This window comes from Podarcis pityusensis (genome assembly GCF_964106645.2).
Source record: "Podarcis pityusensis genome assembly, chromosome: 8".
Taxonomy (NCBI): Eukaryota; Metazoa; Chordata; class Lepidosauria; order Squamata; family Lacertidae; genus Podarcis; species Podarcis pityusensis.
The window spans coordinates 21,125,222-21,139,951 of NC_138033.1; the positions used below are offsets into that span (position 1 = coordinate 21,125,222).

Sequence of the window (14,730 nt, forward strand, 5' to 3'; positions counted from 1 at the left end):
ATTGAGGGCCACATTTGGCCCCAGTGCCTGAGGCTCCCCACCTCTCCTATACCACCCACACCTCCAGTTTTGCTGGACCTCTTCCTCTGACCTTGACCTCCTTATCTTGGCACAAGGCATTTCCCCCTCACTGTGAATGGAAGAGAAGAATTGAAAAGTCTTCTTCACGGTAAGCAGTTCCTTCTGCTGTGGAGAAATGGCTGCAAGGCATTTGCTGTCACGTGCCATTTGGCCCGAAGGTCTTACAAAACCGAGGCCAGCCATCCTCACCATCCAGCAGCCCCTATTAAAGCCCGCCTGCATTACCTAAGCAGGCTGCAGGCGGGCTTTAATCAGATGACTCTGTCGGGTTAATCAAATCCATGCTGTAATTGACGAAACGGTGGAGACAAATTGGAACCGGTGGGCCCGAGACCGAAGGGTATAATGGCATGTTTGCTTTCCTGCAGTAGTGGGGAGGCAACACTCACCTGACCACTGATTGGTTGCTGCTGGTTACCAGGAGGAAGAAGGAAAGGAGTGAGGTAGCAGTGGTCCCTGTGAGGCAAATGTACCAGCGGGGCATTTCTGGTACCTCACCACCACCTCTCCTTTGCCCCATGGTAAGTGGCAGCAACACAGCCGAGCAGAGCAGGGCTGGCATGTCCCAGTTTTCCTGCCTAAGGCAAAAAGGGAACCGTGCAGGACTGCAGCCCTGTTGTGCCCGCTGCAACATCTCAAGCGATTTCGGTGAAATCTCACCAGATATTGCAAGCTGGCGCTGCTTCTCCAGGGGCAGTGGCAATGGGGGGGGGCATCCACAGGTGCACTGCCTGTGGGGCTTCCTCCACCCAAGGCAGCTACCTCATCCTACCTTAGAGGCGGACCAGCCCCAGACCAGCTGATTTTGCTATACTGGAAGCAAACAGTTCAGGGCAGGTTTTGGAATATACAGACATATCCTTTACTGGTCAAAGGTAGCACAGAAAAGGCAACTGTATTGTTTTAGCATCTTGCAGGGATAACAAATTGTGCTGCTCGGTGATAGCATTTACTGAATATATTCAGGGCATAATAAGCGTAATAATGGGACACAACTGGGAATGGGGCTGGAATAACAGTGATAGTAACAATAGTCATAATATTAATTATATACATCTTCTGAAAAATAGTCAGATCTGGTATAAAACAGCCTGGTATAAGGTATTCAGTGTAGGACTTGGCCCTGTTACTACTGTATTTTTGTCTCAGTAACTTAGGGTTTGTATGCTTTGTAAAAGGAAAAGGTAAAGGACCCCTGACAGTTACGTCCAGTCATGAACGACTCTGGGGTTGCGGCGCTCATCTCGCTTTACTGGCCGAGGGAGCTGACGTTTGTCTGCAGACAGTTTTTCCGGGTCATGTGGCCAGCATGACTAAGCTGTTTCTGGCGAAACCAGAGCAGCACACAGAAACGCCGTTTACCTTCCCTCTGGAGCGGTCCCTATTTATCTGCTTGCACTTTGATGTGCTTTCGAACTGCTAGGTTAGCAGGAGCAGGGACCGAGCAACAGGAGCTCACCCCGTCGTTGGGATTCGAACCGCTGACCTTCCGATCGGCAAGCCCTAGGCTCAGTGGTTTAGACCACAGTGCCACCCGCGTCCCCATGCTTGGTATTCCGATGCTTTTAAACAAATAGTGGTGTCTCCCAGGAGCCATTTGATTACAACTGCCATTGGAAGAAATTCACCCGATGATGTGGAGCTGCAATCTGGCTTCCTGGCAGAGGTAGGGTTGCCAGTTCAGGAGCATCCCAGACCTTGAGATTTCAGGGCTGAAGCCTGAGACCTAGGGGCAGCCTCTGGTGATGTCACAGGGTGCCCCCCTGGTGACGTCGCAAGGGTAGGCCCTGGTGATTCTCCCCTGCATCACGGAGCCATTAAGATGGCAGTTAATTGGGAGAGGGGGGGTTTGTGAAAGATGGCGGAGAGTCTATACAATGATTTGCAGCTGGCTCTTGCCCCCTTGAAGCTTGCAAACTGTGCACAAAGTCTTCTTAATTAAAAAATAGATAGAGGCACTTTCACCCAGCTGGCGATTCAAGTCAACACCCATGTCACTACCCTGGAGCTCTGGCAGCCCTACTGGTGACCACTCATTGCTATTTACCAGGAAGGAGAAAGAGACAAGTGAGGAGGAGAGGTTGGTGTGGTGCAATAGCACTGGCAGGAACACCGGATTGGCTCCACTGGTGTGTCTGCGCTGCAGCAGCCTCTCCACCACTTCTTCCCTTCCAGTTTTGGTATGCAACAGCGGCCCACTTGCCGGGAAGCTAGTGCAGCGGCTCTGCCCCCATCTCTGCTTCTGACTACCATCAGCTCCAGCCTGCATGGCTACCTGCCAGGGGTGGTGGGAACTGTGGTTCAACAACATCTGGAGAACATCATACATCGGATACCCAGCCTATAAGAAAATGGCAGCTCTGCAAAAGGAACCAAACTATGGGAGAGCGAGGCAGACGAGAGGAGGCGAGGTCTTGTCTGTGAAAATGATGAGGAAGTGAGATAGGCTGGCTGGCGGGGGGGAGGGGGGCACCCTTCTGAATCCAATTACTGGGGCCCTCCAAATTCTGGATCTGGGCCTGTCCAAACAACATGGTTTGCCAAAGGCTACAAAAGGGAAATTTGGCAGCAGTTTCCTTTTTGCTAAGAGCTTGTAATAACGGCAGGATTTGGTACACAAGTCTGTAACGACTCGTGAGTTGTCACAAATGCCTTTAAAAAGAAAAGTCTCATGGGGAAATCTGAAACTTGCCATTGAATTGAATAGTTTATTGAAAACTTTTTTTTTTTTTTTGGCATTTATACAAATTACTTTTTAAATACAGTCATGAGAACGGTCTCTCTCTCTTTTTCCTGGCTGTCAGGAGAAAACATAAGCAGAAAGTCCTACGCAACTCACTAGAGGAGGTGTTTTAACATTCCCAATGTCCTTTGCTTCCTTTTCACTGAAATTATTCTGTCCACCTGACTTTTGCTCCCCAAAGCCATGAAGCTGACACCATTCAGCAGCCACAAACCTGTCCAGGAGGTGTGAGAGACAGAAAACAGCAAACCTTTCTAACTTGTTGGGTTTGTGGTTATCGCTCTCCCTGTGTAGAAAGCAACTCTGATGACCTCTTCACTCTGCTGGTTTCCAATTTAAATAAAGTCATGTCTTTTATTAATATTTCTGTTTATTACGTTTGTATCTCACCTTTTTCTCCATGGAGCTCAAGGTGGTGTACGTAATTCTCTTTCGCCCCATCTTATCCACACAACATCCCTGTGTGTTAGGTTAGGCTGAGAGATGGTGACAGGCCTAAGGTCAGCCAATGAACTTCATGGGTTTGAAGCCTGGCCTCCCAAGTCCTAGTCTGACACTCTAACCACTAAACCACACAACGCAGACAACAATGAAGAAATACCTTACAGTTGAATAATCTGAATGATGTGATGGGTATTCTGAAAAGGCATCACCGTGAGTGCTCCAATTCAGCAGTGGGGAAACTGAGGGCCACATTTCCTTCTGAGCAACCTTCCAGGGGCCACAGCCTAGTGGTGGAAGAGGCCACAAGCAAAAGTGAGAGGAGTGGTCCCACTTTGTACAGTAGAAGTCAGAGGTTTCTATGTACACCCATACGCTCCAACCATTATTATTTGCCCAGGACATTCCCAGAATTACAGAAGCCATCCTGGCTTCTGATATGATCCCAGAATATCCTGGGAATGAGCTGGTGCTAGTGCGTGAGAGCTTGGCACCAAAAGATGTGTGTCCCAGTTTTCATCAAAGTAATTTGGAGGGCATGCCATGGTCAGAAGCAAAAATGTGTGAAGAATTGGATGTCAATTTATGCAAGTATCCCTTTATAGTCTCCATCCCAATCTTCTGCTTTTGTCACTGCTTGCAGGCTCAGAGCGCGTAGGTGAACAGCTTAGACTAGCAGCAGGTGCATGAGGCAGTGGGGTTCAACAGTGGGGCCCCTGCAGATGTATGGGCATCAGCAGGTGCTTAACAAAGTTCTGGTGATGCTTCTTATTGCCAGATGTTCTGGGAACTACAAGAGGGCAGAACATGGTTGCTCTTAGGCCCAGCTTATGAGAACAGGACACTGGACCAGGTTGGCCTATGGATTGATCCTGGGCACTTCTGATGCTATTTACACCAGTCACTGGTTGTATGTATCCAAGAGGCAGCCAGCTGCTCACTGACAGAGGCAGAAAGCTGGTTTAAGTGGACCTTTGCTCTAAGCCAGTAAAATGTGCTCTCGCCACTCTGATAATCTGGATGAGAGAACAACAGATCAAGAGCAGTGACCAAGAGGAGTAGGAGGCAACCACCCACAAAAGCCAACCAAGTAAGGCTTAAGTCAGCAGCCACAATGACTGCGCAGCTAGCATTATCTTCAGATCCTCTTTGCCATCCATTCGTTTGTCATCCAGCCAGGTGAAACATTTCTTGAGCAGTCAACTTTCCTCTCCCACATACACACACACACTCGTTTTGTGATGATTGCTGTGTTTTCAAGCCTATCATCACATGCAGTGAGCAAGGTGTCCAAAATGAAAAAGCAAAACCTTTGATCTTCTAAGACAGGTTCCACTAAGGGGCTGGGCCAGGAGCAGGATTAAAGCCCAGATCATGGGTTGATGCAGGGGTGCTAACGAATAAAATATTGAGGGGGCAGGTAAGCCCCCTCCCGCATAATTGATGCCATGATTCGGTGCACCCACACCATTTGAATGGCAATGCCCATCAACTTGTGGGGGAGCTGCCCCCTCAAATATTTTAGGGGGGGCTAATAATAATAATAATAATAATAATAATAATAATTTATACCCCATCGACCTGGCTGGGTCTCCCCAGCCACTCTGGACAGCTCCCAACAGAATATTAAAAACACGATAAAACATCAAACATTAAAAACTTTGCTAAACAGGGCTGCCTTCAGATGTCTTCTAAAAGTCAGATAGTTGTTTATTTCCTTGACATCTGATGGGAGGGCGTTCCACAGGGCAGGCGCCACTACCGAAAAGGCCCTCTGACTGGTTCCCTGTAACCTCACTTCTCACAGGGAGGTAACCGCCAGAAGGCTCTTGGCGCTGGACCTCAGTGTCCAGGCAGAACGACGGGGGTGGAGATGCTCCTTCAGGTATACTGGGCTGAGGCTGTTTAGGGCTTTAAAGGTCAGCACCAACACTTTGAATTGTGCTCGGAAACCAATGTATGCCTTTCAGAACTAGTGTTACATGGTCTCGGCGGCCCCTCTGCCCCTAGGAGTTGACTCCTATGAGCTGATGACATGATCTACGCTTGTTTGAGTCTGGGTGGATGGACAGCATCATAAGAACCAAGAGTGTCCCTGCTAGATCCGGCCAAAGACACGTCTAATCCAGCATCTTCTTAATGGCCAAAGAGATGCCTGTGGGAAACTTGGAAGCAGGGCCTGAGCGCAACAGCATTCTCCCTACCTGTGATTCCCAGTCACAGGTATTCATTGGTGTTCAGTGGTAGAACATAACCATGATGGCTACTGGGGGATATGGAGCTGCCTTTCATGAACGTTTCAACACTTGAAAGGTATCATAGGTGTCAGAACTACAAACTCATCCCAGCTTTCAACAACCACCCATCATTCCAAAATCCATTAGCACAGAAGATTAAAGGACCTTTTTATCATCCTTGGGCACCTAAGCTGTATGTATCCTCCTTTCAGATATTGAAATTCATGGAACTTTTGCTTACTTTGCTGAGGCTCTGGGATTACAAAGCCACGTCCTTACTAATTAATTTTCAAGTGATCTCAATACGTGATCAAAGATGCCTTAATTCCTACTGCATGTTTTGTACGCTGTCAGCGGAATTATGGGACTGTGTGAATTCACTTGACTCTGTTGCTGCAATGCGTGCAGGTAGCAGAAGCCCAGCAGCTAGGCAGGAACAAAGTGTCCTTGCAGTGTTTTAGCAGTCCATGAGGTTTGCACATGTGGATCTGTCTACTCCTTGCTGCAGCCATGACAACAGACATCATTAGATTAATCTGAGAAGACACGTGTTCCAAGGAAATAAGGAATGGCCTTGTTCAGAGTACTGTACTGTCTTTCTGTACCAGGGACGAAGAACCTGTGGATGCTAAACTAGGTGGACCTAATCCATCCAGGACTTCTTCTTTTCTATTTGTGGGGGCTCATTTACCTTTTGCCCTACGTTTTCTAGGCATAGGTCTGTCTTTAAAGTGCAGAGCTTTTTTTCTTTTGCTCCAGTGCTTTCCCCATGAAAACTATTTGACGCTGAATCGGAACAAACAGCAATTTGTGTCTTCTGCGGGTTGCTGTTTGCTCTGATTAAGCAGTAAAGAGTTGGTTTTCATGGGGAAAGTGTCAGGGCAAAAAAGCACTCAAACATGGTGCTTTAAAGCATGGATCTGTGCCTAGAAATGCTGCACAAAAGGAAGTCTGGATGAGCCCTAAGACTTACTCTGATTACTTTCAAGGTGGCCGAGGCCAAACTGCATGGGAGTTCTATCGGCAGATCTTGCTGGAGGTAAATATTGTTCCCCCTCTGATTTCAAATGGCACCTCCACCAGTCATAGCACTGGATTCTCACAAAGCAAGTTCTGGGTCTCTTTCTGACTCTGTTCCACCACTGCCAGTCTGCCAGTCTTTTTCCCATTGGGACCTAGAGGACATTGCCTCAAGCCAGGGGAGTGAGGGGGGGAAAGACACACCCCTCCCAGAAGGATATCCAACCATTAACTCCATTTATTTATTAAATAACACACACAACACACACACACAATCTCTGGGCAGTTTCCTAAGATACCAAATCACTTGTACTTGGCCATCTTTTAAGTTCAGTAAATACCCTTCCTTCAAAGAATCTGCCCAGTTAAGCTCATCTAACCAGTTTGACCTCTTTAAAAAACACTTTTTATAACTAGCTTCATGGGAGGGGAATCCCCGAGAGATCACTCAAACCAACCCCGTTTCATCTCAGTGTGTATAAACACAGCTAATCTTTTTTTAAAAAGCATATGCTTTTGTGCTGCAAACCTTTTCAGACTTACTTGGGTGCAACATTAAACTCTCTGTGACTTACTTCTTAATAAACAACTTGCATAGGACCAGACTGCTCCATACAACAACTGCAACAAGAAAATAAAGATCTGTGCCCTGCATTATGCAATATGTCAAGCTCATTTGATCATCCTAATAGCATCATGTGGTCTAAATAAAAATAAAAATCCATGGGTGGACTGCCAGCACACTCTGAAAGTGATTAACTTTGTTTTCAATGTGGCTGTTAACTGGCTTACACGCATAAATGCAGTACTTGTTGACTGCTCCAGAATTCTTCTTCCGTTTCATTTCCAATATATTGCCAACACAAGATATTTCCTAGGAAAAATGGGAGGATACAGTCCATTAGATAATGGTCTTCAATAATATCTTTACCATTTACAGGCAGATATTGTGATTCTCAGGAGCAGCAAGCAGCCGAATACTGTCACTTTGGCTCAGAATGGCCCTGATATGCTTTGGCCAGCTATTCTGCTTCTCCTCCAGACAGGGCAGACCCAAGACATTTTGACACCGAAGGCAAACCCAAGGAAAGGTTGTGAGTAAAGATGTACATCAGGAACAAGAACTACATTGAGATCTGTTGCCCCTTGGATCTTGTCGCCTGCGGTAGTTGCCTCATGGCTGGACTGCTCCTGCCTCCAGCGGAATATGGGGTTTGTGGAGGGAAGTACAGCACTTGCTTTGCTTGCAGAAGATCCCAGTTTCAACCCACAGGTTCTCCAGCTGAAGTATCTCAGGCTGAAGAGGTGAGAAAGAGACTCTGCCCAAGACTTAGGAGTATCGACTGCTGCCAAACAGAGTCTTCACCTAAAGAAGGAGCATCTGCAATGAAATGTTGCAATGTGGATTGCTCCTGTCTATCGTTCCAGCCAGCCATGTTCTCTTCTAGGAAACTCCATTCCGTTCCTTCTCGCCCTGCTTTTCCATTTCCTCTTCACAACAGACACTCAGTATTCGTAGCCACTGAGCATGCTCAGTGCTCACTGAGCTGTTCCAGAGATGTTCTTTTTCCTCCTCAAAGTCCCTTTGTACTTATTGTAACCCCATGTTCCTCCCAAACATACCAGTACTTCTCTTTGCTTCTCAGCCAACCCATTGTGGCTCCGCAATCCTGTCAGCACTTACCAGCTGAGTTTGCTATTAAAGGGAGCAACAGTCCCATGATCTGACTCATTGTGACATAATATACAGTGGTACCTCCAGTTAAGTACTTAATTCGTTCTGGAGGTCTGTTCTTAACCTGAAACTGTTCTTAACCTGAAGCACCACTTTAGCTAATAGGGCCTCCTGCTGCTGCCGCACTGCCAGAGCACAATTTCTGTTCTCATCCTGAAGCAAAGTTCTTAACCTGAGGTAATATTTCTGGGTTAACGGAGTCTATAACCTGAAGCGTATGTAACCTGAAGCGTATGTAACCTGAAGCGTATGTAACCCGAGGTACCACTGTAGTTGCATGGAATCAGCTCCTTCTACCCCCTAATGCACTGAACTTTCTCTCTTGAGACCAAGGCTCTCTGCACATGTTTTAATTCATTCTCTCTCTCTCTCTCTCTCTCTCTCTCTCTCTCTCTCCCCCCCCCCCCAAAAAAAAAATTAGTGATGCACAACTCCTAGTGTAGGGAATGCAGGCATTTAAAAACGTCAGCCGCACCAACTCAAAAAGTCGCCACTGATGTCCTCCATTTGACCTGCCTGGCTCTGTATACTTTGCTCATGCCAAACAAGCATGGACAACATTTCAATTACTCCTCTTTCTAAGACAAGGGGTTCTTGAAAGCAGAAAACACTTAGAAAACCATTAAGCCCACTGGAGTCATCAGAAAGTTGTTCAAGGTTGCATGCAGTGGCTGGAACAGACCCCTATCTATTCATTGTATGCCATCATCTATTTAGTGTCTATCTGCATTTGTCAAAGAAAGATGCTCATTATTGCCCATCCTTTCAAAACCAATTTTTGCTGACATCAGTAAGCTAATAAAAAAACTGCCTGCCTGGGTCTCTGAGTAGGCAAAGAAGGGGGAGGACCACACATAATAGATTGTTCTTCACTTATGCCACCAATTGGATTAGGAACATAATTCTGGCTTAATTAATTAACAAATTTGATGCGCCCAGCAAAACAGGCTGCAGTCTCGTAAGCATTGCTCCAGGTCCCAACTGAATCCTTTCAGAAGAGTAACTTGGAGCAGGGATAATCATATGAGTTTATTTGTTTCTGCCATAAGCCGTAACAACATTACAAAACGAAGCCCAACCTCGCACTAACAAACAGCATGAACACACAAATTATATATACACACACACAGAGAGAGAGAGAGAGAGAGAGAGAGAGGCACCTCGGGTTGCAGATGCTTCAGGTTACAGACTCCGCTAACCCAGAAATAGTACCTCAAGTTAAGAACTTTACCTCAGGATGAGAACAGAAATTGTGCGGCAGCAGTGGGAGGCACCATTAGCTAAAGTGGTACAGTACCTCAGGTTAAGAACAGTTTCAGGTTAAGAACGGACCTCCAGAACGAATTAAGTTCTTAACCCGAGGTACAACTGTAGACACACCCACACTGGCCCTGTCATTAGGTAGAATGAAACAGGTGCCTTAGGTGGGTTCACTGTAAATAATTCCAAATATCAGTTCCTGGAAATCACATGAGAGGAGAATGCTTTTCTGACTGGGTCCTGCTTGCCTCCCAAAGGCATCTGGTTGGCCACTTTGAGAATAAGATGGTGGATTAGATGGGCCATTGGCCTGATCCAGCAGGCTCTTATTTGTTTTTGTTTTTTTGTTTGTTAGATTTATAAACCACCCTTCATAAAGAAAACTGAGAATGGTTCATAAGATAAAATGTAGATAAATCCACAAACAGATAACTACAACAAAAATCAACAAAGCAATAGCCCCTCCTCCTCCCACAAACACATTTAAACAGCTGTAGAATATTAATCAGCCAAAGGCCTTGTTGAAGAGGAACGTTTTTGCCTGGTGGCTAAAGAGTCATAAGGAAGGCGCCAGGTGAGCCTCCCCAGGGAGAGCATTCCACAAATGGGGAGCCACTGCAGAAAAGGCCCATTCTCGTCTTGCCACTGTCCAGACCTCATGTGAAAGAGGCACACGATGAAAGGCCTCAGATGAGGAACACAAGAGTCTGGGTTGGTTTATATGGGGAGAAGCGGTCCTTGAGCCATTGAAGGCTTTATAGGTCAAAACCAGCACTTTGAATTGGGCCTGGCAGCTAATTGGCAGCTAGTGCAGTCAGGCCAGAATCTTCTCATGCTCTCGTGTTTTCTTTGTGTTTTTCAAAACTGCTATATACATGGAAATGTGCAGTGTTGTTGCTACTATTAAAATGAGGCTGCATTTTAAATTGTATTTTAACCCGTATTTTCATAAACTGGTTTTTTTGGTTTTTGGTTTGTTTCCTCCCCATTATGTTTTATTGTAATTTTATTGGTGTTAGCTGCCCTTAGCCCGGCTCTGGCCAGGGAGGGAAGGGTATAAATAAAACATTATTATTATTATTATTATTATTGTTGTTGTTGTTGTTGTTGTTGTTGTTATCATCATTATTTTAAACATTTCACGGTTCTCCAGGGTTTGAGGTAGGAGATGCTCCCGGCCTTACCTGGAGATGCCAAGAATCGAACCCAGTGCCTTTTGCATGCAAAGGAGGTGCTCTAGTACTGAGCTGTGGGCCTGCCCTCTACGGATCTCTTCTTCCAATGGAATTGTTTAAATAATAAATATTATTACTATTATTAATTTCTACCCCACCCATCTGGCTGGGTTTCCCCAGCCACTCTGGGCGGCTATTAAAAATATTAATATTTTAAAAAGTGTCTGCATTGCTTTAAAATCCCATTAGTGGCCAATACCAATGATGTCACTGAGTCTGCCTCCTTGAGATTATTGGAAAGGCACTAATCGGCTTCTTACTTTGTCCAGCGACCACATCAGAAGGGGCACGTCGATACATGCTGCTCGATAAACAATTGCACTGGAAGCCTTTTAATTCTCTTAAGCGGCATCGCCGCCTAGGAGAGACGGACAGGACAGGTCATGCTCACCACGTCATGTGATGAGAGCACAGCAGAGGAATCAGCTTCAAGCAGGAAGTTGCCTGCATCCGAGTGGCAATGGTGCTTTAGAGAGGTACCACTGAATTTAGAGCTGAGGGGGTGGGTCCAAGAGATCGATCGATCGCATCCTGTGCTTGCAGCCAGGCTGGGACAACACATAGAGCCGTGGGCTGCCTGCAATTTAGCAGATTGCAAGCCACACCTGGCCACACCAGCAGAAAGGACAGAGTCGTAAGGCCAAACAAGAGGTCTACAGAAAGAGAGACTTATAACGGGCAGGTCTATCAACATCTATTTGCTGTCCAGATGCTTTTTGCATACATGGAGATTGAACATCTAGAGTGGGCAATCACCTCACACCCTCCTTTTGAACCATAGCTGTCAAGCGTCCCTTATTTGGCGGGACAGTCCCTTATCCCAGCGCCATGTCCCGCTGCTGTCCCTTATTGATGATGTCCCTTAAAAAAGCTACTGAAGGTAATGGGGCCCTTTCTATGTCCAGCTGTCCTTTGTCAACAACAAATTGTTGCTGTTTTTTGTGTTGAATATGTGCTATATGGTCGTTTATGGACCTAATAGGTATCTAAAGCCATTTGCACGCAACAAAATATGTATTTTATCAAAGTAATTGTTGATCCCTTATTTTGGCTGCTGATCCCTTATTTTTGAGGCTGCTGGTCCCTTATTTTCAAATCTGTAAGTTGACAGCTATGTTTTGAACCTTCAGAGAAATCAGGAGGGGTGAGACTGTTCTGAACTATCCAGCAAGATAATATCTTCCAACATTGGTTCCTTCCCCAGTATAGAAAGCTACTTTGACTGCTATGCAAAAAGGACCTCAGTTGCCCTGTGTTTTCAGCACACTTTTAGCAAAACATACCATGATTCCTTGTCCTAGGCTGGTGCTACCCTCTAGTGTTCATGAGAGTGATAGCAGCCTTTCTTGCACAGCTGTAGCTCAAATCTGCCTTCTAATAACTATGGCCTTTGAAAAATTCAAATCCATTTTGGGCATTGGTTATGGGCACCGACAAGGAGGTGGAGTCTGAAATCAGGGAAACCCAATGTAACCCTAAAACCATGATACATCAAATGTCCATTGTTATAGCAAAAGATATCAGGCCAAATTTGTGCACACAGCACTAAACCACGGTTTAGCATGAAGTGACAAGTTGTGACGCAGCCCTGGCATGATCAGAAGCTTCCACTTATGTTTTAGATTAACCACAGTTTAGTGTTACAACCAAATCGTAATCTCCAACCTGCTTTGCAGAAACAAAGCCAGTTTCTCAAGCAATGGTCAGTAATTGGCTCAGTTCAACAAACTAATCAGTGGGGAACATTTTTCAGCATTGCTTTCTGGGTACCCTTTCTGAGACCCACATGCTACTGGTGAATGGGACCACAGGTAAAAAGTATTATCAGTGTTCAAGGACAAATTCCAATCAGGCAAAAACACTTGGGATAAGAGAGGTGTGTGGCCTAGGCAGAGTTCCAAGGGTCAGAGAGAGAGATTCAGATGTCCACATTCAGCCCCCAGGCATGAAGTTTCCGGTCCTGGGGTAGTCTATTGGCTTGTAGGAGCATGAACTGAGAAGCAATGCCGCAAACTCTGGCGGCTTGGGCACCTGCACAGGCTGTGCTGAAGGTCTCCAAGGCCAAATGAGACTCAGATGCTGCCCACATGTGCTCTAATGGGAGCGAGAGCATCAAGCAAGACTGGACAGCCATGGACTTCCTGAATCAAGGTAAGGGATGGTCTCAGCAGGCTACAAGGTCTCCTCCAGCCCTGTTATTATGAGCTTCTGGTGTCCTTCACCACACAAAGACATAATTAATGGGCTGCCTTTGCCACAAGGTCACACGCCTGGATGCCTTTAATAGAGGAATTGGACAAGTTTGTGGTAGAGGATAAGCCTATCAAAAGCTATTGGGAGCCCGGCTTCGGCTGGGGAGGGCAGGATATAAATAAAAATTTGTTGTTGTTGTTGTTGTTGTTGTTTTAATATTGTTGTATAAGCACTTTTAAGAAGTTTATTGAATTTTCTCCTCTTTGTTATCTGGTGTTAACAGATTTATTTTTTAGCCATTTTGTATTTTATGTGGTTGAGCTGCAATAGATGACACCAACATTAATAATGAAGATGATGCTTTCAGAGATCATTTTTGTATAAAGTGATGAATGAGAAGTCAATAACAATGCAGGGAGGGAAGATGTGCTCATGGGTCTCTCAAAATCCTGTATAGGGTTGTTGTTTTTTGTTTGTTTTTGCTGTGATTTGGAGTAATTTAAAGATGACCGAAATGAAATGTGGATTCTTCCATCCTTGCCATTAATTTGATTCTGAACTGATTTTAGAATGTATTTCAATTAATTTGACTGTGATTTTATGTAAATTGTGCTATTTTTACTGTTGTTAGCCGCTCTGAGCCTGGCTTTGGCTGGGGATGGTGGAATATAAATAATAATAATAATAATAATATATAATAAATATATAATATATAATATATAATATATTATTATTATTATTATTATTATTATTATTATTATTATTATTGCAAGCCCTCTAGCCAAGAGCAAACAAATGTTCCTTCTACCTCTTGCTACCAAGTTTGGACTACTGGTGCCCACCATTTTGCAAAATGTCTCACACATGGAATACTCAACAGAACCTCTCCTCCAATCCCAACCGCAGCCATTGTGTGTAAGACTCAAACCCTAACAATTCAGTTTACATCGTTGAAATGCCAGCTTTACTTTTTGAGAAGACTCCCTGGAAAAGACCCTGATGTTGGGAAAGATTGAGGGCACAAGGAGAAGGGGACGACAGAGGATGAGATGATTGGACAATGTTCTTGAAACTACCAAAATGAGTTTGACCAAACTGCGGGAGGCAGTGGAAGACAGGAGTGCCTGGCATGCTCTGGGTTACGAAGAGTTGGACTAAATGACTAAACAACAACAACAAATCCTACTTCTTCCATGGGAATAGGTGGCATCAGGTCTCGTTGGCAGAATTCCAGCGCTGGTATATTTTATGCTCAAGTCTGCTCATTTATTGAAAACTCCCAAGTGACACAAAGTTGCATATCAAAATAAACAAATTTATCCAAAACAAAGAGGTATTCTTGCAATAAGGCAAATTGGCAAAAGGGTTCCTTTAAACAGAGACATTCAAAGTTATTCTCATGCTGAGCATTCTTTAGAAAAATAACTGGTTGGCCATCCTTTAGGGCCTTTTGCAACATGCTTAGAGGTCATCATGAGCAGCAGCAACCTAATCTGTACTGCCCCCCCCAGCAAAGAAAACCATAATGACATATGTGTCAAGTATCACACACAAGTGGACCCATTTCCTTTGTTTAACATATTCTTTGAGAAAAAGAAACAGGCGAAGGCACAAGTGTGGCAGATCTGCCTAGATGCTGAAAGAGCAAAAAGGGATTGCGTGGACAGTTTCGGTGCCCATTCGGACCAGAGCCCACATTTCAAGTAAAGGAACGAAGAGTCTCCTTTGTTAACCCCTTCATCGTAGCAAGACACACTTCTTCTTTGCATAGCACAAACGGTGTGG

At 45.2% G+C, this 14,730-nt stretch overlaps 1 protein-coding gene across 1 annotated transcript in view; it reads right to left on the reverse strand.

The window, feature by feature from the left end:
• Positions 1–14,518: 14,518 nt before the first annotated feature.
• Positions 14,519–14,730, reverse strand: part of SERINC2 (serine incorporator 2) — a gene marked incomplete at its 3' end in the record, with an annotated part of 29,763 nt that continues 29,551 nt past the window's right edge. Inside the window, exon 11 of the mRNA XM_081016765.1 lies at positions 14,519–14,581. Coding sequence (XP_080872891.1) covers positions 14,519–14,581 — 63 coding nt within the window. The remainder of the gene's footprint in view (positions 14,582–14,730) is intronic.